The following is a 25,944-nucleotide window of genomic DNA, read 5'->3' as shown; positions in this document are numbered from 1 at the left end:
TATAACCATGTGTGAGAATTTAACATGTTTCTATACAAATTTGATGGAGGAAATAAATTACTATGAACCCAAATTTAAACAACAAAGTTGTGCTTGATAAAGATGTGCATGGAGTGAAGCCAGAACCAACAGATAGTTCAAATGTACATTATTCTCAAGTGGCATAGAACATTTACAAATAATGACCGCACATTAGGATGCAAAGGAACATTCAACAAATTTTAAATAATTGACAAACTTAATTCTTCATATGGTTTTTCAGATATCTACTTTCCACTCCTGATCTACTAATAGAATACCTCAAAGACTGCAGACATCAATATTTCCAGAGAAAAACCATAGTTCATAACCTCCCTTACACCTGACAGGGCCACCAGTTTAAGATCTGACTACTAAGATGAGAGCAGAATATTGTTGTGGGAGGAGAGGAGTTCTGGGGAAAACTTCTTGCAAAAGTAATAAGCCTCTAGGGAAGACAATTTTGCTCTTCACTCTTTCTCCTTCTGATGGCCTAGAACATGGACATTATGGCTGGAGCTTAGCAAGCACTTTGGACAATGATGTAATCTTGAGAGTAGCTGAGCTGCAAGATAGAAGAATCTTCAAAACCCACAGGCCTGAAATAGTCAAAACAATTCTGAAAAAGAAAAACAAAACTGGAGGCCTTACACTACCTGATTTCAGGATTTGTAAAACTGTAGTAATCAAGATGGTGTATTGGCATAAAAATAGACATACAGATAAATGGAACAGAAAAAAGTCAAGTAATAGACCTAAACGTATATGGCCAACTGACTTTCAACAAAGATGTCAAAGTAACTAATTCAATGCAGAAAGGATACTCTTTTCAACAAATTATGCCGGAATGATTAAATATCTATATGCAAAGAAAGAAAAGAAATCAATCTTTAGCTCAAACTATAAGCAAAAACTAACCCAAAATGGGTATAGACCTAAACGTAGGTGCTAACATCATAAAACTTGAAGAAAACATAGGTTCTTGAGTTAGGAAAAGATTCCTTAAATAGGACCTCACAATCACAGATTATAAAGGAAAAAATGGTAAATGTAAACTTTATAAAAAATTTAAAGTTTTACTAACACTATCAAGTATTGGTGAGTATGTGGAGCAATAAGTTTCACGCATTACTGGTGGGAATGCAAGCGGGCATCATCATTTTGAAAAACATTTTGGCAGAGTCTTAAAATACTGAACATATATGTATGTTCATATGACCCAAGAGCACCACTCCTGGGCATTCACCCCACAAAATAAAACATGCCCAACCCGAAGATTTGTGTTCAGATGTTCCTATCAGCTTTATCTGTAATAGCTGAAACAGGAAACACCTCAATGGCTATCAACAGGTGAATAAACCATCTGTAATGTATTCACATAAAGAAACACTTCTCAGTGATGAAAAATAGAGTAACTATGAATACACAGAATAACACGGATGTATCTCAAAAGCATCACGTTAAGTGAAAGGGGCTAAACGTAAGTAAATTCAGTACTGTATGAATTCATTTATATGAAACTCCAGAAAAGACAAAACTAGAGTGATGTAAACAGATCAGCACTTTAAAAAAACAACCTGGGTCGAGGGGTTGTACATGCCTGTATTCCCACTTACTCTGGAATCTGAGGCATGAGGATCACTTGAGCCCAGGAGTTTGAGGCCATCCTGGACAACGTAGTGAGGACTCATTTCATAAAAAACAAACGAACAGAAAACAGATCAGCTGTTGTCAAGAATCAGAGAGAGGTGAGAAGAACACAAGTGGACTTTTACATGTCATGATTGTGTAGGTATTTATATAACTGCACACATTTGTTAAAACAAATTCAGTTATACCTTAAGGTGATGAATTTGTTTTATATATAGCTCCATAAAGCAGATAAGAAAAATGAAAATGTGGCACATTTACATAAAGAAAATCCTATTGTTGGTGCCCTTATCAAAGATTACTTGAACATACATTCATGAGTTTATTTCTGGGTTCTCCATTCTATTCCATTGGTTTATGTATGTTTTTATGCCAGTACTGTTTTGATTACTCTTGCTTTGTAATGTAGTTTAAAGTACAGTGTGATGCCTCCAGCTTTGCTCTTTTTTTTCAAGATTACTTTCACCATTTGGGTCTTTTATGGTTCTATACAAATTTTAGGATTCCTTTTTCCTATTTCTGTGAAAAATGTCATTGAAATTTTGATAGAGATTTCATCAACTATCCAGATCACTTTGGGTAGTATGGACGTTTTAACAATATTCTTCCAGTTTATGAACATGAGATGTCTTTCCATTTATTTGTATCTTTTTCAGTTTCTTTCATCAGTGTCATAGTTGTCAGTGTGCAAATATTTCACCTCTGGTTAAATTTGTTCCCATTTTATTCTTTTTGTTGCTATTGTAAATGGGATTGTTTTCTTAATTTCTTTTTTGGATAGTTCATTGTTAGTGCGTAGAAACACAACTGATCTTTAAATCTTGCAACTGTACCGAATTCATGTATTAGTTCCAACAGTTTTTTGGTGGAGTCTATAGGGTTTTCTACATAGAAGATAATGTCACCTGGAAACAGAGACAATTTAACTTCTTTCCAATTTGGACGACTTTTTTTTCTTGCCTAATTGCTTTGACTAGGACTTCCAGCAGTATGATAAATACAAATGTCAAGAAGGGGCACTTAATTTTGACAAGGATGCCAAGAATAAATAATGGAGAAAAGATAGCCTCTTCAATAAATGGTGCTAAGAAAACTGAATATCCACAAGCAAAAGAATGAAATTAGATATTTGGCTTACATCATATACAACAATTAACTCCAAATAGATTAAAGGCTTAAATGTCACACATGGAACCATAAAATTCAAAGAAGAAAACAGGGAAAAAGCTCCTCGATATTGGTCTGGGCAATTATTTTTTAGATAAGACACCAGAAACACAGGCAACAAAAGCAAAAATAAGCAAGTGGAACTACATCAAACTGAAAAACTTTTGTACAGCAAAGGAAATAATTTTAAAAATGAAAAGGCAACCTATGGAATAGGAGAAAATATTTGCAAACCATGTGTTTGATAAGGGTTGCTGTCCAGAATATATCAGGAACTCACATAACTCAATAGCAAAAACAAAACAAAACCATGTCATAACCTGATTTAAAAATGGGGAAAAAAGACGTAAATAGCCAATGGGTTATAAAAAAGTACTCAATATCACTAACCATCCATGAGAGAAATGTGACTTAAAACCATAATGAAACATCACCTCACACCTATTAGGATAGCTATTAACAAACAGCAAGAGATAACAAGTATTGGTGAGGGTGTGGGGAAAAGGAACCCTTGTATGCTGTAAGTGGGAATGTAAATTGGTATAGCCATTATGGAAAAGAGTATGGAGGTTCCTCAAAAAATTAAAACTAGAAAAACATACCATTCAGAAATCTCACTTTGGGGTATGTATCCAAAGGAAATGAAACCAGTATCTCAAAGAGATATCTGCACTCCTGTGTTCATTGCAGCATAATTCACAGTAGTTAAGACTTAGAAACAACCTAAGTCTCCATCAATAGATGAATGGATAAAGAAATGTGATAAGGCACAGATCTGTGTATACTGGAAAACATATATAAAATCGTATTTCAAATCATGAAGGAAAAGGTATTGGGGTTATATCTCTTAATCACCATCTCACATCAAACACCAATAAATGAATTCCATATGTGTTATAGATTTAAACATTAAAAAGTATTTCAAATATTCTATAAGCAAGTAAAAATGTTTTCAAATTATGAGGAGGATAATATATTTGTAAATTGTACATAAAACTTGGAAACCATAAATGAAAAGACTGACAGATATGATCAGATAAAAATTTCAAACGTCTTTGGGATAAAACATATAAGTATATCTTACAAATATTGCACGTTTGGTTTCAGAACACTGCAATGAAGTGAATATTGCAATAAAGCAAGACACTCAATTTTTTGGTTTCCCAGTGCATATGAAAATCATGTTTATACTTTACTGTAGTCTATTAAGTATGCAATAGCAATATGTCTTAAAAAATCAATGGACAAACCTTAATTAAAAATACTTTATAGCTCAAAAAATGCTCACAATCATTTGAGCCTTCAGTGAGTCATAATTTCTTTGCTGGTAAAGGGTCTTGCCTGGGTGTTGATGGCTGCTGACTGATCAGGGTGGTGGTTGATAAAAGTTGAGGTGGATGTGACAATTTCTTAAAATAGGACAGTAATGAAGTTTGCTATGTTGATGGACTTCATGAAACATTTCTCTGTAACATGTAAAGTTATTGATGCATTTTAGCACAGTAGATTCTCTGAAAACCTGTTGCTGCTTTATCAACTAATATGTTCTAAATCCTCTGTTGTCATTTCAACAATGTTTACAGCATCTTTCCCAGGAGCAGATTCCATCTCAAGAAACCACTTTCTTTACTCATCCATAATAAGCAACTCCTTATCCACTCAGTTTTTTCTTTTCTTTTCTTTTTTTTTTTTTTTTTGAGACGGAGTCTTGCTGTGTCGCCCAGGCTGGAGTGCAGTGGCACGATCTCGGCTCACTGCAACCTCCGCCTCCCAGGTTCACGCCATTCTCCTGCCTCAGCCTCCCGAGTAGCTGGGACTACAGGCGCCCGCCACCTCGCCCGGCTAATTTTTTGTATTTTTAGTAGAGACGGGGTTTCACCGTGTTAGCCAGGATGGTCTCGATCTCCTGACCTCATGATCCGCCTGCCTCGGCCTCCCAAGTGCTGGGATTACAGGCTTGAGCCACCGCACCTGGCCTATCCATTCAGTTTTATGATGAGATCACAACAATTCAGTCACATCATCAGACTCCACTTCTTTTTTTTTTTTTTTTTTTTTTGAGATGGAGTCTCACTCTATCGCCAGGCTGGAGTGTAGTGGTGCAATCTCTGCACAGGGTAACCCCCGCCTCCCAGATTCAAGCAATTCTCCTGCCTCAGCCTCCCGACTAGCTGGGACTACAAGCACAAGTCACCACGCCCAGCTAATTTTTGTATTTTTAGTGGAGACAGGGTTTCACCATGTTGGCCAGGCTGGTCTTGAACTCCTGACTTCAGGTGATCTGCCCGCTTTGGCCTCCCAAAGTGCTGGGATTACAGGTGTGAGCCACTGCAGCCTCCACTTCTAATTCTAGTTTTTTTGATATTTCCGTTACATCTACAGTGACTTCCTCCACTGAAGTCTTAAACCCATCAAAGTCATCAATAAGGGTTGTAATCAACTTCTTCCAAATTCCTGCTAATGTTGATATTTTGACCTCCTCTCATGAATCATGAATGTTCTTAATCGCATGTGAAATGGTGAATCCTTTCCAGAAGGTTTCCAATCGACTTTGCCCAGATTCATCAGAGGAATCACTATGTATAGAGACAGCTATAGCATTACAACATGTATTTCTTAAATATTAAGACTTGCTAGTTGAAATTACTCTTTGATTCATAGGCTTGCAGAATGGATGTTGTGTTAGCAGACATGGAAATAACATTAATCACCTTGTACATCTCCATCAGAGCTCCTGGATGGCTATGTGCACTGTCAATGAACAGTGATATTTTGAAAGGAATCTTTTTTTCTGAGGAGTATGTCTCAACGGTGGGTTTAAAATATTCAGTAAACCATGCTGTAAACAGATGTGCTGTCATCTGGGCTTTATTCCAATTATATAGCACAGGCAGAGTAAACTTAGAATAATTCTTAAGGGCCCAAGGACTTTCAAAATGGTAAATGAGCATTGGCTTGAAGTGAAAGTCACCTGCTCCATTAGCCTCTAACAAGAGACTCAGCCTGTCCCGTGAAACTTTGAAGCCAGGCATTGACTTCTCCTCTCTAGCTATGACAGTTCTAGATAGAATCTTCTTTCAGTGGAAGGCTGTTTAGTCTACACTGTAAATCTGTGGTTTAGTGTAGCCAACTCCATCGATGACCTTAGCTAGAGCTTCTGGACAACCTGCTGAAGCTTCTACATCACCATTTGCTGCTTCGCCTTGCACTTTAATGTTATGAGACAGCTTCTCTCCTTCAACCTCAGGAACTAACCTCTGTTACTTTCAAACTTTTCTTATGAAGCTTCCTATATCTCACAACCTTCAGAGAAGTGAAGAGAGTTAAGACCTTACTCTGGATTAGGCTTTGGCTTAAGGGAATCTGATTTGATCTTCTATCCAGACCACTCAAACTTTCTCCACATTAGCAATAAGACTGCTCTGCTTTGTCATTAAAGTGTTCACTGGAGTAGCACTTTTAATTTCCTTCAAGAACTTTTCCTTTGCAGTCATAATTTGGCCAATTATTTGCTGCAAGAGGCCTAATTTTCAGTCTATCTCAACTTTTGACATAGCTTCCTCACTAAGCTTCATCATTTCTAGATTTTTATTTAAAGTGAGTACACGTGACTCTTCCTTTAACGTGAGCACTTAGAGACCATTGTAGGGTTATTAATTGACTTAACTTCCATTTTTTTTCATCTAGGATTTTCCAATCACACTATTTAAAATTCTTCCAACCTCTTTCCACTGCCCAATCTCAAAGACATCCCAGCACTTTCAGGAATATGTGATAGCCACACCCCATGGCCAAGTACCAACATCTATATTACTCTGAATTGCTGCCGTAACAAATTACCACAAATTTAGTGGTTTAAAACAACACAAATATATTATCTTCCAGTTATGTCAGTGAGAAGTGTGACATGGTCTTACTGCCTAAAGTCAAGGTGTCAGTAGATCTTCATTCCTTTCTGGGGGCTGGAAAGGACAACCTATTCCCTTGTTTTTTCAGCTTCTAGAGGTCACCCACATTCCTTGGTTCCCTCTTCCATCTTCAAAGCCTGCAACATTACATATTTCTGATGATTCTTCCATAGTCACATTTTCCTTTCTCCATAGCCAGGAAAAGTTCTCCACTCTTTAAAGCCTACAAGTTTAGTTTGGACCCACCCACATAACCTAGGATAATCTCCTCACTTCAAGGCCCCTAGCTTAATTGTATCTGTAAAGTCCCATTTGCCATGTAAGATAGCAGATGACAGTCCAGGGATTAGGAGGTGGACATTTTTTGGGGAGGCCACCAGTGTGTCTACTATAGTATTGCAAATAATAACAGAAATAGTAACAATGACAATAAGAAAACTCTGGCATTAAAAACATATTTGTAACACTGAAAGCAAGTAAATTCTTGTTTATTCTTACTTCTCTTCCTCTTGGGTTTTTCCAAAGTAGAGTTGTTTCCAATACCCACAGTATCTAGAAAATAACAAGTGGTGGTGAGGAAACAGAAATTAATAAATAAAAGTTACAGATTTTAGGACAATTCATACTATAGAAGGCTGGAGTTTATAAAGATGTTTGGATAGTCATTCCTCTCTTTCTTCTAGAGGAACCACTAAACTGAGAACTATGAGTCTAGGATGGGCCCTGGGTCTTCTATCAAAAGTATGGTTTGGGGTAAGAGTAGATCTGCAGTCTTCCCTCCTGACAATTAAGTACCTGGATTAGTTGTCTTTTGGGTGAGGCCTTTCTAAGGTGTAGCAAAATGACACTATTATCTACCAGCAGAAGTTCACTGGGTTGTCTTGGGTTCCATGGAATATTGAGTGTAACTTAACATATTAATGCAATAAACAGGATAACTGCCACTTTAAAGAGCACCGTTCTATGACGTCACCCATATGTAATCAACAGAGCCCATCCTGATAAGTAAAACTTTATAACGATCTCTTGCCTCCCTGTAGTTCCCCAAAAGCTTGGGTGAAGCAAATGCAGAGAACAGGATTCTGGGCGGACTGGAGCACCTGCCTCCACCCTTCCCAGGGTCTGTGGGGCCCCCTGAGCCATCCCCATCCCACAGCTCTCAGGCAGCCTTACCCATTTTGCCACATGCTTGGCCATTTTCCATCTTTGCTTCTGGGCTTTCTGGCACTTCTTCGGAGAAACCCATGACATAGGAGCACTTCTCATTTTCAGATGCTGGTTGCTCTGCTCCTGGGCCGAAATTGTAATTTATGAACTTTTAATTTGCCCCAATAACCCTCTTTTCTGCACCCTGGTTGCTACCTACTTCTCTACTTTCTCCTCTGAAATCTTCTTTCACTGCTCCTCCCTATATTTGACTCTTCCTTCAAGTCTCCCTTTTTACCCTCTTCTGTCTTTTTTTTCATTATCAGAACTCTGTTTCTGTTTTTGTTATTATTATTATTTTTTTATTTTTATTTTATTTTATTTTTATTTTATTTTATTTTATTTTATTTTTTTTGAGACAGAGTCTCGCTCTGTCACCCAGGCTGGAGTGCAGTGGCCGGATCTTAGTTCACTGCAAGCTCCGCCTCCCGGGTTCACGCCATTCTCCTGCCTCAGCCTCCCGAGTAGCTGGGACTACAGGCGCCCGCCACCATGCCCGGCTAATTTTTTGTATTTTTAGTAGAGACAGGGTTTCACCGTATTAGCCAGGATGGTCTCGATCTCCTGACCTCGTGATCCGCCTGTCTTGGCCTCCCAAAGTGCTGGGATTACAGGCTTGAGCCACCACGCCTGGCCTGTTTTTATTATTTTTAAGTTATAATTACTTGGTGCATCACATCATAGCAAGCTAGAAGCAAGCTCTTCTGATTCTCCTTCTTTGGTCATTTGGTAATCTTCTAGTTCACCAGAAACTAATGAGAAACAAAAGAGTTATTTTATTTTTATTATTGTATTTTATTATCTTTCAGTTATGTCAGGGAGAAGTGTGACATGGGTCTCACTGCCTAAAGCCGTTATGTTAGTAGGCCTTTATTCCTTTCTGGGGTCTGGAGAGGACAACCTATTTCCTTGTCTTTTCAGCTTCTCGAGGTCACACACATTCCTTGGGTGACCTCTAGACAGTGACCAGAGAAGAGTTCCCAGTGCTGTGATGCTGCACACTAATATTCTGAGCTAAGATGAAGTGCTCTCTGGAAAAAAATATGCCTGCTCCTATAATCACGCCTCACACATAACAGAGTCACGCTCTCCCCATGTTTTGTACCTCCTCATCCTTTTCTCTACTTTTATTTTTCTACCTGTAGTCCTGAGTAAAATAGAAAAAAATTAAAAAGCTCTTATCATTCCAGAAACTACTAATGTTCTTTGAAAACAGTAAGAAGTGGCGGAGGCTGCAGTGAGTGAGCCAAGATGATGCCACTGCACTCCAGTCTGGGTGACAGAGAGAGACTCAGTCGCACTTCCTGTTATGCATAACAACCCCATTTCAACCAAGCCTGTTTATGTTAATGAGGTGACCTTTGGAAATCCCTTTAGGATGGGGTTCACAGTTCTGCAGGGAATTGGAGATGGTTGGTGTGGGGAGATTTTCCACGTTTGGCGTCAAAAGTGTTGAGAATGTGAAAGTACAGATAAAACAGGAGCTTTTCTTCCCCCAAGGGTCTCCTCTTTGATGTTGACCATGGGCCACGAGCTGTGGTTCTCAACACTTCACAGCTTCATACTGACCTCCTACAGGGACATTTCTAAATCACAGTTACTTCTAGGTAGTTAGCATCTGTAAATCTGGCCTACTGACACACTTGGCTCTGATTCCTTTATGGTTGTTGAGCCAACTATGTCTTGTTTTGGCCACTTCTCCAGACCCGACATCTGGGTAGGAGCTCATACAACCCCCTCCTTGACTTCTCCATGGTCCTTCCACGTCTTCCCTGATTCACAATTTCCCCTCAGAACCTTGGGCCCTCACCTCCCTTGTCTCCTTTTCCTCTTAGCAATGAGAAAATTTTTATTCTGTCATTTTTACCTTGCTCAAGACTTAGTTGGATGTCAGGCCTCTCTTCCCTTTCTTTTCGATCGCTTTCTTGGAAAGACAATTTGTCTTGGATTGCTGAAGAGTGGGAGAGAGAAGAAAGCAATTGAAGATCTGTGAGAACCAGGGACAACATCTGGAAATTGGCTTTTAGGAATTTCCAGCATTCGGGTGACTCAGAAGTCAGAGGGTTACACATGACTTAAACTTCTCCCATCATCTTCTGGGACAGAGAAGAGACGACCTCAACAATGAGCTTTTATGTGTCCTACACAGAAAGAGGATACTCAAAATTTAACGATAAAGAAGTAATGGAAACACAGTGAGTTGTGTTACCCGCAAAATTGTCATTTGGCAGGGTAGGCATATATCAAGTGTAAGGAAGAAACAGAGGGATTCCCTGGAAGGATAGTCTCAGGTCCTAGAGAGATTCCATCATAAAAGAGAAAACTGGCCAGGTGAAGTGGCTCACACTTGTAATCATAGAACTGTGGGATGGTGATGCAGGAGCATCGCCTAAGCCTAGGATTTTGAGACCAGCTTAGACCACACAGCAAGACCTTGTGTCAGAAAAAAAAAAAAAAACTAACAAAATCAGCCTGATGTGGTTGTGTGCACCTGTGGTCCCAGCTACTAAGAAGGCTGAAGCGGGAGAACTACTTGAGTCCAGGAAGTCAAGGTTGTAGCGAGCAGAGATAGCTCACTAGCCTGCCATCTAACCTGGGCAGAGTGAGATCCTATCTCCAAAAACATACATATATAAAAAATAAAAGAGAAAACTCCAACAGCTTTAAAGATGAGGCTAGAAAACAGGAAAACGTTGGCTTAATTGGGTCCGGGAGGATGAACAGTTCCCAAATAAACATAACAGGGGACACAGGGGCAGCTTGTGTGGACTTTAGGGTTTGAGAGTCAGCAGTATCTCCCTGAGGGTGGGTGGACTGCTGTGCTGGCTGGGGCAGTGGGCAGTGCTGGCCCAGGAAGGGGACAGTGAGCCTCAGTGCAGGTCACCCAAGCATAAGGAGTGCCAGACACTAACACATGAGTTGTGGATACTGGGGTTAGGAAGGGAATCCCTGCAGTCCATGGAGAGGAACAGAGCCCCTGTGAATGTGGGCAGTAAATGTAACACTATTCCCTTCATCCCCACAGCCTGGGCCATCCTGCTTACAAACATAACATTGACTTGAAATTTGTGCCCAGATATGTGATTTCCTTTTATTCACTTTTTGACTTGAATGACTTGTTACAACAATTATTTTAATCTAGATAATGTTAGTATTAATACAAATCAATAAGCCATACCATATATAACTGCCTAAACTTTTTTCCTTGTTTATAAATTTGTAGTATTTCTTTATTGCCTAGTAAATAAACTTCAAATTCCTTAGCTTTGGATTCCAGACCATTTACTATCTTCCTCCAATTGATCTCTCTTAGGTCAACTCCTATACTGCTTCTCACTCTTGGATTTAGTCAGATCCAGTTTGTCCTGTTTTGCAGACATGCTTTCACACTTTTATTCCAGTCCCCATAGCATCCACCCTCTTCAGGGCATGTGCTCATTTTTCTTGTGATGTCTCTATCTCTCATTTGGAGAACTGGGTTGAGATCAAACTGTGAGGGGAATAAAATTTTGCCAGGCAAGTAAAACAAAATAGAGGGCATCTTTACTGTGTACCATTATAATAGTATAAATTATGCCTTCTCAGGAAAAAAGTCAAGAATCAAAACTTCAGTTTGATACAGCACCAAAAATAGTCCCTGTCAGAGCAATCAGTTTTGTGATTATTTGATTAACGTTTCTTTTAACCCTTGTGGGTAAAGGGTTAACAAAACTATTTATCCTTCAGTAAAGTCAAACTTGACCCGGGGTTAATTTTCTTGCTCATCATTCTAGAAATTTAATAAAGGTAGCCTTTTCCTGGTCTTAGTGGGCAAACCCTGGGCTTAGAAATGACCCATAACTGGTTGCCTGAAACTCTACATGAACTATAAATACCTGTAGGGAAGGAATAAGTGTGGTCTTCCTTCAATTGATAACTCTTACAACTCAGATTGTCCCTATGGCACCCTGAAAGCTATGACTATGGAGTTGTTACAAGAGATATTGACTCCCACAGACATGTGGTGCTATGCCAAAGTGGATCCCGCACCCACAGCTAAGCTGTCACTCAAGGCAGGTAGTAGTCAATTTAGTGGGCTGCTATGTAGGCCACTGCAAGGACTCCCACTAAAGAGAAGAAACAACTGATGCTGCCCCGTTGGGGTTCTGTGTTTCTTATCTTCTAAGTCAATCTGATGCCAGCGTGGCTCTGGTTGTCCTGTGAGTCTAAGTGGCCAGTGAACCAGACCTCCAGGTATCTGTTTTACCATAATCATATACCACGGGCTTCAAGACGATGCATGACACGTCTATTTTGTTAACTACTCTATCCCCACTGCCCAACACAATGTGTCACACATGGTAGGAGCTCTATTTATGCTTATTGAAAAAAATTGGCCCTGGAACTCAAAAGGTAGATAATAAACCTAATTACCATTGTTGAAGCTTTTACGAATGTGAATTAAATCGGGGTATTCCTGCATGTTGACCTCGCTGAACAGTGCTTCCAAAACTGGCAGGTTAAATGTCTTCTCCAGCTCACTGAGAACATTGTACACCACTCTTTGTACAGGGACCAGGTTTCTACAAGAATCTTGAGAATCCTTTAAAAATATTGAATGGAAAAAATACAAATACAGACTTTCAAGTTACAGAAGAGCCATAAAAAGAAATTTTATGTTTACTGAATTTCAATTTCTCTTCACAGGTATCTTCGCATGTAAAGTTTCATAATTTTTACATATTTGTATAGCCAGTAATGAAAGAAGTAAATTCCATCTCCTTAAAAATACCCACTGATTGAACCTGATCGCCTCACCCTTATTTACATTGGATGTAAAAAGGAACAACTTTGAAGGATAAAAGTGGGCTCAAAGTTCTTTAAGCACCTGACTGATATGTTTTTGGGATAGACGTAGCAGGCAATAAATGAGTGGCTGTTTTGTTGACTGGACAACCTCTGCTTTTCCCCCAAGACTGATTTGGCCTGAAGGGCTCAAGGAAACCAGGCGACCATTCTCCCCTTGCTGTGAACTTGGCCACAGAGGAAGCACATTCATAGCCGGAGATGACTCGCTGCTCTGTATCTCCAGCAGGGCCTATGGATGGAATTTACCCATATTCCAAGACTCCAGAAATGCACAAATAAAGGAAAGACAAAGAAAACGAATGTGTTGGAGAAAGAATAACAAGCATCTACTTCCAAATTTGTCCCCTCTAGACACCAGTTCCCTGTGGGTTTTAATGTTCTCAGATCTAGGTATTTTAAATTGATGTTAATTGAAATAAAATGCTCTGTTAATTATGATTTCAGTAAATCAATTCATTAAAATTATTTTTAAATTTTGGTTTATGTTATAGTGTATGAATTCTACAAAACATTGTACATTTATGGAGAACACCTGTTTCTATTCCAGTTTCTCCAGTACCATTGACCCCAACTCCAGAGGGTGCCATGGAACACCATTTCCTTAGCTGGAAGTAGGGCCATCTCTGGTGACCTCTGCTTCTCCTCTTCTTTTCTGCCTTACAGGAGCACTTACAGAAATACTTGTAAAATATGAAAGCATATCTGCCAGGCTGTGAAATAAACTTCACTTACTTCAAACATTTTATCTGTGATGAGTTCACGGTCGCGGAGGCCCTCAAGGAATGGAAATGTCTTTTTTATTGCATTTGAAATCTCCAGCTTATGTCTTTTGAAGTGCTTGAATATAGTGTCATAGAGAAGCCCCTCATCTACATCCTGGTCTTCCGTGAATATCCTAGGGAAAAAGGACACCATGTGAAAATGGTCGTCAAGATTCTGAGATGTTTGTGGAGACTGTAAGACCTTACATATAAAGGACAAGCTACAAAGAACGAACACCTATAAAATAGGTGGTACTCAGTAGAGCCCAGAATAAAGGGAATTGAAGCAACAAACAAAGATGTAATAGAAGATATCCTGGAGTCTATGCAAGACTAATATAGAGGGTACTGAAAAAGCCCAGTCTAAACTGAACAAAGTCATTGTAAATATATCTTCACCTAACCATATCTGGAATATTTTTCAAAATAAAAGTATTAAATTCCTACAGAATCTAGATGGAGTAAGCAGGTCATCCATAGAGAAATGAAAGTCAGTGGAATGTAAATAAAAATCTAACCTTGCAAATGCATCTTAATCAACAACTGAGAGAAAACAAATTTGGCAAAATAAAAATAAGATGTTCCTCCCTAATCTATAGCTGCTAGGAAGGAAATACCATCATATATCATAAAATTAATTCATAAATAATACAGTGTGGTTTAATAATGATAATAATACCATATTATTGAGAATTTCATGAGAATATCAGTGATATCTCCTGGAACATCTGGCTCTGCTTTGTGTTAATATAAATCTGTCTGTACTATTGCTATATACCGTTAATCATTTTAGGCATCTGAATTTCAGAAATTGCTGCTGTTTCCTGTTAAAGCAATTTTAAAGCTGAGTCTCTAATTCTAGTTCTTAGTTGATCATGTTATTGCTCTGATAATGTTTTAATCAACATCTCAGTATTCCTAAATGTTATGAAAACTTGGGAGATCTTTTTATCCAACCAGAAGAGAATTATTGGCACTTCCCATTACGCAGCATAAAGCAGGACACAATCATGTCACATTATTGGTTTGAATTCCTGTAAAAAAAAAACGTTTCTGGTTAAAGATCATTAAAATAATAACAAAGGAATTAGATTTACGATGACAAAGGGAATGGTGGAGGACAATGAGCACATAAGAGATTTCAAATAAAATCTCGAAGACAAAAAGTGGTCAGAAAAGTGCTAGTTGCAATAATAGGTAGGGGATGCTCCCAGAGGTTAAGAAAGCAATCGTGGCGCTCTACAGAATTCTGAAGAAACAGTGGTGATGTGAAGGGAGACACACAGCTAAAAACTGATTTGTTATTTGTAGAATGAACAGAGCAATGCATACACTGCTTGTCACCCTGCATGCTGACCAAATGCAGCAAGACAGCCTCTCAGGGGCAACCATTGCTGTCATTTATTCTGTCATATGTTCATATTGCCTGTTCTTGGATTTCATATAAATGGGTAAAACATATACATGCTTTTGTGTCTGTCTTATTTTGCTTATCATCTGTGTTGCTGTGTTGAACAGTTAGTTTGTTCATGTCTACTGTTGAGCGGTATTCCATTATGTGAATCTACCACAATCTGCTTACTCATTTTTCTGTTGATGGACATTGGAGTGGATTCCAGTTTGAGACCAGGATAAATAAAACTGTTGTTCTTGTGCAAGTCTTTTTGTAGTAAAATGTTTTCATTTCTCTTGGGTGAATATGTGGGAGTGGAATTACTGGATTGTTGTGTAAGAGTACATTTAACCATTTTAAAACCTGACAAACTGTTTTTTTTTTAAGACTACCAGTGATGGCCTTTCTAGGTTTAGCCATTCCAGTGTGTACGATGTGATATCTAATTTTAGTTTTAATTTGTATTTCTTTAATGAGGAAATTATGTCAAGCACGTTTTCAAGTGTTTACTGGCAACTTATTTATTTTTTGGTGAAGTGTCTGTTCAAATGTTTGACCCATTTATATTATTGAATTTTATTTTATTTATTGATGGGCAGGAGTTTTTTTATAGATTATGGATAGAAGTGTTTTGTCTGATTTATGTATTGTAAATATTTTCACCCAGTCTGTAGCTTCTGTTTTATTTTCTTAATTATGTCTTTTGATAGGAAAAAAATCTTTAACTTGAAGTCCAATTTTTTATTTTTTCTTTTATAATTACTGACTTCAGTGTACTCTCTAAGAAGAATTTGCCACTCCAAGGTCATGAAAATATTCAAAAAGCAATTTACAATATAAGCATGGGTTTATATCTCTACTTTCTATGCCATACCATTGATCTGTTTGTCTACCCTTATGCTGATATGATTTTGTGTTAAATACCATGGCTTAAAGAAAGTCTTGAAGTCAATTAGAAAAGATTGTCTTGGACTTTCTAGATTCTTTGATTTTCCACATATCTTTTCAAATCAATTTGTCAATTTCTACAAGAAAAAGCTTTTGGATTTTTCTTGGGTTTGATTTGAAACTATAGATAAATTTGGGGGAGCTGACAACAATATTGAGCTAGAAATCTGTTAGCGTCGTATATTTCTTCATTTATTTAGATAAATTTTAAAAATCAGGCACATCTTTCATTAAATTTATTTCTAGTTATTTTATTCTCTCTGGTACTACTTTAAATGATATTGCTTTTCAAATTCCTTATTACCATTGTAGGAAATATAATTGGTTTGAGAAACATTAACCATGTATTTATGGCATTGCTAAATTCATGTATTAGTTCTAGTAAAGTATTTATAGATTTCCTTTATATTTTAAAGAAAATAATGTCATCAGCAAAAAAAGACTGATTCACTGTTTCTTTCCCCAAAATAACAATTATTTCCTTTTTCGGATCTTATTTCACTACTCAGGAGTTTAAATACAATGTTGCAGAGAAGTGAGAGACAACTTCCTTGTCTTATTTCCAATTTTAGGGAAAAAGCAACTAGCAGTATCACTAAGTGTGATGTTTGTTATGCCTTTATACATATTTTTACCTCTTTCCCTTTCTTTCCCTTCCTTTCTTTTCTCTTTCTTTCTCTTTCTCTCTTTCTTTCTTTCTCTCTCTCTCTTTCTTTCTTTTTCTTTCTTTCTTTCCTTCTTTCCTTTCTTTCTTTCTTTCTTTCTTCTTTCTTTCTTTCTTTCTTTCTTTCTTTCTTTCTTTCTTTCTTTCTTTCTTTCTTTCTCTTTTTCTTTCTTTCTTTCTTTCTCTTTCTTTCTTTCTTTCTTTCTTTCTTTCTTTCTTTCTTTCTTTCTTTCTTTCTTTCTTTCTTTCCTTCTTTCTTTTCTTTCTCTTCTTTCTTTCTTTTTCTCTCTCTCTCTCTCTCCCCCGCCGCTCCCCTCCCCTCCGCTCCCCTCCAGTACCCTTCCTTCTTTGAAGGTTTTACTCTGTTGCCCAGGCTGGAGTGCAGTAACGCAATCATAGCTCATGGCAGCCTCAAACTCCCGGGCTAAAGTCATACTCCCACCTCAGCTTCCTGAATAGCTAGGACTATAGACGTTACCATGCCCAGCTAATTTTTTTTTCCACTCCCTTTTTTTTTTAATTTTTATTTAATTTTTATTTTTTTTTAATTTTTTTTATTATACTTTAAGTTCTAGGGTACATGTGCATAACGTGCAGGTTTGTTACATATGTATACTTGTGCCATGTTGGTGTGCTGCACCCATCAACTCGTCAGCACCCATCAACCCGTCATTTACATCAGGCATAACTCCCAATGCAATCCCTCCCCCCTCCCCTCTCCCCGTGATAGGTCCCGGTGTGTAATGTTCCCCTTCCCGAGTCCAAATGATCTCATTGTTCAGTTCCCACCTATGAGTGAGAACATGCGGTGTTTGGTTTTCTGTTCTTGCGATAGTTTGCTGAGAATGATGGTTTCCAGCTGCATCCATGTCCCTACAAAGGACACAAACTCATCCTTTCTTATGGCTGCATAGTATTACATGGTGTATATGTGCCACATTTTCTTAATCCAGTCTGTCACTGATGGACATTTGGGTTGATTCCAAGTCTTTGCTATTGTGAATAGTGCCGCAATAAACATACGTGTGCATGTGTCTTTATAGCAGCATGATTTATAATCCTTTGGGTATATACCCAGTAATGGGATGGCTGGGTCATATGGTACTTCTAGTTCTAGATCCTTGAGGAATCGCCATACTGTTTTCCATAATGGTTGAACTAGTTTACAATTCCACCAACAGTAGCTAATTTTTTATTTTATTTTTATATTTTGTAGAGAGAGGGTCTTGCTTTGTGGCCTAGGCTGGTCTTGAACTCCTGGCTTCAAGTGATCCTCCCACCTTGGCCTCCCAAAGAGTTGGGATCACAGCTGTCAGCCACTGTGCTTTGCATTCCTCACTATTTCTAACTTGCTGAGAATTTTATCATGAACTACTAATTTTATCAAATGCATCTACCAAGATATTCATATGACTTTCCTCCCTATCTATTCCTAATTTGCTGAGTTCCTATTCCTAATATGCTGGAAGCTTTATCATGAACAGATGTTAAATTTTATCAAATGCATTAATGAGATATTCATATGATTTTCCTTCTTTATTTTTTAATTGGGGAATCACATTGATTGATTTCCAAAGCCGCCTCTTACGTAGAAACAAATAACCACAGATCAATAGACATTTGAGGAAATACTTCAATATTAGAAAGACTAGCGTAAAAAAAAAAAGAGAGAGAGAAAAGTTACCCCAGGAGAAACAGATATTATGGGAAATGGGGGGAAATTCCAAATAGTAACTATTTGAATTAAAGCTTCAAATTATATCAACAAACTTAAAATGTTGAACAGGGTTGGTGAAGAAAAACTGAGTTAAGGAATTTGTTTCAAGTATGACAACAATATGGTAGAAAAATATGGCTTCAGAGTCAACTGTAACAATTACAGAAATACAGATTAAACAATGAACTTGAAAAGTTGAAGGTAACTACTGATTGAGTGAAATCAGATCTTATAAGACTTATGAAACTCTGAAAATAAAAATAAAGAGCAAACATAGTTTGCATTTTTAGAGAGATAAAACAAGAAAAACAATGAATTATAAAAGGTAAAACAGAAGAAAGGTTGAAAAATTGTAACACTGAATATACCTGAAGAAATGATACTGAAAGGCAATATTAATGATATTGGAAGCATCATCAATATTGATGAGATTGATACTGATTGGAATCAAAGATAGAATCCAACTAAAGATGCAGCGACACAAAATATGCTGAAATCAAAAATAGGCAATTTATAGTATGCAACTTCAAATAAATCAAAAAGCAGAACAGTTCCCATTAATGTCAATTCAAAATTCAAGAAACAAATAATGGGACAAATGTTTTATGGGCATTGCAAAACAATTCACCCCTAAGTTTTTACTCTTTCCATATACTAAAATGGACAAAATATACAGGTTCTAGATAAGTTAATAAGAATGAGTTATTATTTAATCTTGTAACTTAAAAACAGAGAACACATCATCAATATTTAGCATAATCTTGGCCACAAAAGAAGTCTCAATAAGTTACAATCAATAGAATTGAAACATATTGCATAAGGAAAATAAATTTCTTAAGATTTTAGAAAGCAAAAGAAAACACACTGTGTTGGGTTAAAGATGAAATAAAACTTGTAGTTACAGGCTATTTAGAAACAGAAAGAAAGAGAAAGGTAATGACAATGAGACTGAATAAGAGAAAAAACAGTTCAACATTCGAAAATCTCTCTGTAATTTTACATCAGTAAATAAAAGGAGAAGTATTTGAGTATATTCACAAATGATTTTAAAAGGGAATTCGGTAAGTCCTAACAGCTATTTTTAAAAATAAAAACTGTATATGAAATAAAAACTAACATAACATGAACTCTCTAAAATCAACAAATGTTATGGTAAACATGAATGGTGAAGTCATTTAAATAGAAAACCATATAGGAATGTCTACTATTACCACCATTATACATATACACACACATATATATGTGTGTGTGTGTATGTGTGTATACAAATATATATATACACACATACACATATGCATATTTTGGAAGCTTTAGTTAATATGATAGGCTATGAAAATAAAACAATTAGTATAAATACTAAAATAGGGTACAGTATCATATGTTCTATAATTATATACATAGAAAAACTAGAGAGAGACCTAATAAAATTCATGAGAAGTAGAAAATTAATTTGTCAAATGATATGGTTTGACCCTGTGTCCCTACCCAAATCTCATGGCAAATTGTAATCCCCGTGTGTTGGAAAGGGACCTGGTGGGAGGTGATTGGATCATGCAGGTGGATTTCTCCCATACTGTTCTCATGATTGTGAGTGAGTTCTCACGAGATCTGATTATTTAAAAGTGTGGCACTTCCTTCCTTGCTCTCTCTCACTCCCTCTCTCTTGCTTTGACTTGTGAAGAGGTGACTGCTTCCCTTCACCCTCTACCGTAATTGTAAGTTTCCTGAGACCTCCTAGTCATGATTTCTGTTAAGGTTGTGGAACTGTGAGTCAATTAAACCTCTTTTCTTTTTAAATTACCCAGTCTCATGTAGTTTTTTACAGCAGTATGAGAACGAACTAATACACCAACGAGTATGAATAAAAAATAGATATATAAAACTTACTAGTTCTTATTTGGAACAACATAAGTTAAAAAAATACTCAGACTCAATAGCAAATACACATATATATATTTATAAACATCTTAAAAGTATAGGAACTATAAAAATTTTATTGAAGAAAATTAAATAAGATCTAAATAAATGGAGATATATAAAATGCTCCCAATTAGAAAAAAAGTAATAATTTTAAAGCATCAATTTTTCTGAAATTATTATGTAAGTACGGTGTATTTGCAACCAGAAACCCCATTAAAACTGAATAAAGTCCAGGTGTGGTGGTTAATGCCTGTAGTCCCAGCACTCTGGGAGGCTGGCGTGGGCAGATCCCTTGAGATCAGGAGTTCAAGACAAGCCTGGGTAACGTCAAAATGCTGTCTCTACAAAAAATACAAAAATTAGCTGGATGTGGTGATGTGCACCTGTAGATCTAGCTACTTGAGTGACTGAGGCAGGAGGATCACTTCAGCTGGTGAGGTTGGGGTTACAGTGAGCCAAGGTCACACTGCTGCACTCTGGGCTGGGTGACAGTGAGACTCCGTCTCGAAAAAAAAAGAAAAAAAAACCTGGATAAAATAAACTAAATATTGAAATGACAGAATGTCTGAGTCAATAAAGAACACTTTGAGACAAGAATAGTTAAAGGAAGATTTCTCTTAATAGATTTAAACATTCTTAAAAAGCAATACAGATATAAAAGACAGTATAGAAAAACATTTTCAATATGTATGACAAAGGGTTAATATATCTGCCATTAATAGGCAAAGACTAAAGTCTACTAATAAAAAATAACAACCTCTCCAAAATGGACCTGAACAGGCAGCTTAAAGAAAAGAAAATTAAAATGTCCAATACACATATGAATACGTTCAAACTAAAACATCAATGAGAAACCATTTCTCACTCATTAGATTGGCAAACACAATTTCATTAGTGACACTATGCCATGTGGGAGAAGATTCAGAGAAACAGGCACTCATGACTGATGTGAGCACGAATTACTACAGCCTTTTCAGAAAAGATTCGGCAACATCCGCTAAATTTTAAAATATACTGCAGACTGACCCAGCAAATCCAATTTTGGAATCTATCCCATATAAATAAAAAGATCAACATGTATCCTATAGAAACAAGAACTTCAGAACTTTCAATGCTCCTCATTTCTTCAAGAGTGAAACCCAGATCCTTACACTGTTCAAAGGGTCTGTAATGATCCAACCTTCTCTCCTCTCCCCTTGATCACTTCCGTCTGGTCACACTCACCTCTTTGTTGTTTCTTAACTAACCAGACATACTGTAGCCTTAGGGAACTGATATTGGCTGTTTCTTCTGCCTAGCATGGATACATACATCTATGCCGTGAACTAATTTCCTTGTCTCTTTTTGATCCTTGATTCACTGTCACCTTCTCAATGAGACTTGCTTTGACCAACCTATCAAAAATCACAACCACAATTCCCCAGCCTGCCCCCATACTCCCAATCCCCTCATCTGCCTCTATTTATTTTTCCCGTGCTCTTATCACTCTCTAACATATTAAATAAATTACACATTTGTTTGTTTATTGTTTATCATCTTCTTCATTGCCTCTCTTCTCCCAAAAATACGTATGCCATAAGGGCAGTGGTGTCTGTTTTGTCCATTAATTTTTCTTGAGTACCTGATATATACAAGGTGTTTAATAAATATTTGTTGACTACATGCTCATAAATACAAAAGTATTTATTGAAGCATTGTTTTTAGTAGTAAAACAACAACAACAACAACTCAACAATAACACATATCTCTAAACCTGAAAATAACCTAATTGTCCATTTGGCTGAATGGTTGAGTGCATTATCATAAATGTACACTGTTGAAATATTACATAGCTATTTAATTGTAGCAATTTAGGTTGAAGGTAATGGTTTTGTTATCCAATGAAAACATCATGTTCAGATTAATATATTATGATCCCATTTTTATATAAATTAAACAAAAAGTCTCTCATTTGTATATAAAATTCAGAATAAATGTTAGGGAAGGCATAGAACCATTACGCCCCAGGTGTTAACACTGGCTTAGTGGACAGTTTCAGGGTTCTAACCAGGTCCCTTCAGATCTGTCTTTTTACCATTTTTTTGGTTAACATCAGAGAAAAGAGAAATAATAAATAAATAGAATAAGACTTCAGAGTAAGTCTATTTATTTTATTTTATGTTTGAGATGGAGTTTCTCTCTGTCCCCCAGGCTGGAGTGCAGTGGCTTGATCTCAGCTCACTGCAACCTCTGCCCGCGGGTTCAAGCAATTCTCCTGCCTCAGCCTTCCTAGTAGCTGGAATTACAGGCATGTGCTACCACTCCTGGCTAATTTTTGTACTTTTAGTAGAGACGGGGTTTTGCCATGTTGGCCAGGCTGATCTCAAACTCCTGACCTCGAGTGATCTGCCCACCTCGGCCTCCCAAAGTGCTGGGTTTACAGACATGCGCCACCCTGCCCAGCCTAGAGTAAGTATATTTAACACCCCCAAAACTTATTCAATGATATTGTTTCTATAAAACAACCAACTAGTAAACTTAGAAAATGTCAAAAATTGAGTTCTCAAATTCAAAATTAATGGTAGGCAAAATAATAAAACATGTGGGAATGAACTGAACAAACAGAATGCAAGACTTGTATACTGAAAATGACAAAACATTACTAGACAAATGAACAATCTAAATAAATAGAGATACCCATGTTCATGGATTGGAAGACTCAATATATTTAACCTGGCAATTCTCTCCAAATTGACCTATAAACTCAATGTGATTCCTGTCAAAATCCCAAATGGCTTTTTTGAAGAAATTGAGAAGCTAATCTTAAAATTTATATGGAATTGCAAGAACCCAGAATAGCCAAAACAATATCTGAAAAGAAGAAAAAAGTTGGAAGATTTATACTTTCTTATTTCAACACTTATTATAAAGCTACCCATATCAAGACAGTTATTGCACTGGCATAAAGATATATAAAGATCAACGAAACAGAGCTGAGAGTGCAGAAATAAATCCTTGTGGTTTCGGCAATTGATTTTCAACAAAAGTGCCAAGGCAATTAAATGAGGAAAAGATAGTCTTTTCAACAAATACTACATGTACAAAAATACGAATGTAGACCCTTACCTCACATCATATACATGAATCAACTCAAAATGGATCATGGATCTAAATGTAAGAGCAGGACTGGCTTCATGAGCATGCATCCTGTGCAGTCACAAACAACTCTGTGCTTCGTTTAGCGTTCTGCTTTCACTGTTCTGAAATCCTTAATAATTTGTGAACAAGGATCCCCCCATTTTTATTTTTCACTGGGTTCCCCAAATTATGTAGTAATCTTCTAAAAGAGCAAAAACGGTAAGACTTTTGTAAGAAAATAAAGGCAAAAATCTTTGCGACTTTTGGTTAAATGAAGAGTTAGCTACAACATCAAAAGCATGATCCTTAAAAGAATAAATTGATAAGCTGAAATTTAACAAAACTGAAATATTTTGTGCTTCAAGTATACTATTAAGAAAAAGAAAAGAATTGCCACAGTCTGGGAGAAAATATTAGCCAATTGTATTTTCAGTAAACTACTTATATTCAAATATGTAAAGAATTCTGACAACTCAGCAAGAAGATCACCCAATTTAAAAATGAGCAAATGATTTGAATAGATATTTCTCCAAAAGACACATGGAAGATAATAAAGACAAGAAGAGATGCTCAGTATCATTAGTCATTAGAGAAAAGCAAATTCAAACCACACCAAAATACTAATATGCATTCATTGGAATGGCTATAAACACATACAATAATGAGTTTTAGCAGAGATGTGGAAAAACTGGAACCCTTACATATTGCTATAAAATGGCCTTTTGGAAACAGTGTAAGATAGATTTTGTGAAAGTTAACTATAACATTACTGTTACTATAATGTTACTATATTTGCATTCAAGTCATTGTGTGGATATATGTTTTCATTTCTAGGTAGATGTTTAGCAGTTAAATTATTGAATCTTATAGTTTCACTTTGACTGTGTTGCTCCTCCCCAAGGCTGGCAAAGCGCCACATCAAGAGGGTTTTCCTGAGCTCAAAGTTTCTCCAGTGGAGGACATCCTGCTCCTGTAGCATTCTGTGCTACATCTTAGGAGGCCCACTTCTGTCTTGTCTCATGGGAAACAAAGGCGAAATCACTGTGGCTAGACCACCTGTGTTTGACTAGAAATGAAGAAGTGAGGGCAGGGCTCACAGTGGCCAGTGCGTGGATCACCATGCTGGTAACTATGTTCCTGCCATCTGCACCCTAGCAGAGAGCTCAGCTAGCAGCTCTGCCCAACTGCAGAGGCAAGCTGGTGACCTTATTTGGCCAGGGAGCATAGTCAGCAATTCTAACTGGCTTGGGTGCCTAGTCAGCAATCCAGGCCAGCTACAGGGTTTAGCTTTCTGTCTTGTTGGACCAGGGAACCCCCAAAGAGATTCTGCCCAGCTTCAAAGCCTAACATATGTCCTTGACCAGGCAGGTAATCAAGCCAGCCACTCTGCCTAACTACAGAGTATGGCCTCTAGCCTTGCTAACCAGGAAGCCCAAATAGTAACCCTGCCCAGCCTCAACAGCCAGCCAATGACCGGCATGGACAGTAAACCAAGCCAAGGACACCTCCCAACTGAGGGGCACAGCTTTGTGGCTCCAGCCAACCAGAAATCCCAGCCTATGGTCTGCAGCCATTTCCAGGCAGGGAGTATAGCCAGTCACCCTGTCCAATTGTAGAGCATATCCTATGGCCCCACTTAATCACACAGCTCAGCCGGTGATGCTGCCAAACTATGGGGTGCGGCCTGCAGCTCTGCCTAACCAGGAATTCCAAAGAATGATCCCATCTGACAGAAGAGCCCAGCTTGCCGCAAGCACCTAATTGTGGGGCATAGCCTGTGGCCCCACCAAACCCAGGCACCTGATAACAACACTGATTGATATTGAAGCACAACCAGTGGTTCTGCTCTGGAGGAGAACTCAGACAGTGACTCAACCCAACTGCAAAACACAGCCTGCAACCCTGTCTAATCACAGAGCCTAGCCTGTGGTCCCATTGAACAGTAGCTTGAGGCCTTGTTAAATCTCACAGGCCAGCCAGTAGCCCTGCCCAACAAAAGAGTCTAACCGAAACACTCAACAAACCATACAGGCCAGCCAGCGTCCCCAGCAAACACCAGAGAACAGGCAATAATCCTGCGCAACTAGAGATCCCAAAAGCAAACTGTGCCTATTCATGGATGCTACCAGCTGACCTGTCCAGAACTCCAGGGTATACTATTAAAGGACTTTCCATGCCAAAGCAAACCTATAAAGGCTGGAAGAGGTTAGTGCTTCCTCAAATGTACAGACACTAATGTGAGGATACAAGGATCATAAGAAATCAGCCAAAATAAAACCCCTAAAAGAAATTAATAAGCTGTAATAACTGACTCTAAAGAAATGAAAGTCTATGAGCTAACTGACATTCAGAATAATCCTCTTTAAAAAGTTCAGTGAACTACAAGAAAACACAGATGGACAACTCAACAAAATCAGAAAACATATATAAACAAAATATAATGCCAATAAAAAATAGGAACCATTAACAACAAAAAAAACACAGAAATCCTAGATCTGAAAAATACAATGACTGAACTGAACAATCTAACAGAAAATTCCAACAGCTTACTTAAGCAGAAGAAAGAATCAGTGAACTGAAAGAGAGTTCATTTGAAATTATCTACTTAGAGGAGCAAAAAGAACAAA

At 37.5% G+C, this 25,944-nt stretch overlaps 1 protein-coding gene across 9 annotated transcripts in view; it reads right to left on the bottom strand.

Annotated features, from left to right (window-relative positions):
- Window positions 1–25,944, bottom strand: part of SP140L (SP140 nuclear body protein like) — a 65,306-nt gene that overhangs the window by 24,923 nt on the left and 14,439 nt on the right. For 7 of the 9 annotated variants that reach the window (XR_012421547.1, XR_012421549.1, XR_012421548.1 and 4 more), the window contains 5 exons: window positions 13,530–13,692; window positions 12,363–12,531; window positions 9,817–9,900; window positions 7,917–8,033; window positions 7,242–7,295 (listed from right to left, as the gene is read on the bottom strand). Coding sequence is in view for 6 of the 9 variants with exons in the window: in XM_074010438.1 (XP_073866539.1) it covers window positions 7,242–7,295; window positions 7,917–8,033; window positions 9,817–9,900; window positions 12,363–12,531; window positions 13,530–13,692 (587 nt within the window). In the remaining 3 variants the exon portion in view is untranslated. Of the gene's footprint in view, window positions 1–7,241; window positions 7,296–7,916; window positions 8,034–8,614; window positions 8,674–9,816; window positions 9,901–12,362; window positions 12,532–13,529; window positions 14,593–25,944 lie in introns of those variants that run through there. The other 2 variants (XM_074010435.1, XM_074010439.1) reach the window with 2 other exon arrangements.

This window comes from Macaca fascicularis, chromosome 12 (genome assembly GCF_037993035.2).
Source record: "Macaca fascicularis isolate 582-1 chromosome 12, T2T-MFA8v1.1".
NCBI classification, from domain to species: domain Eukaryota; kingdom Metazoa; phylum Chordata; class Mammalia; order Primates; family Cercopithecidae; genus Macaca; species Macaca fascicularis.
This window is presented reverse-complemented; position numbering and strand designations above follow the sequence as displayed.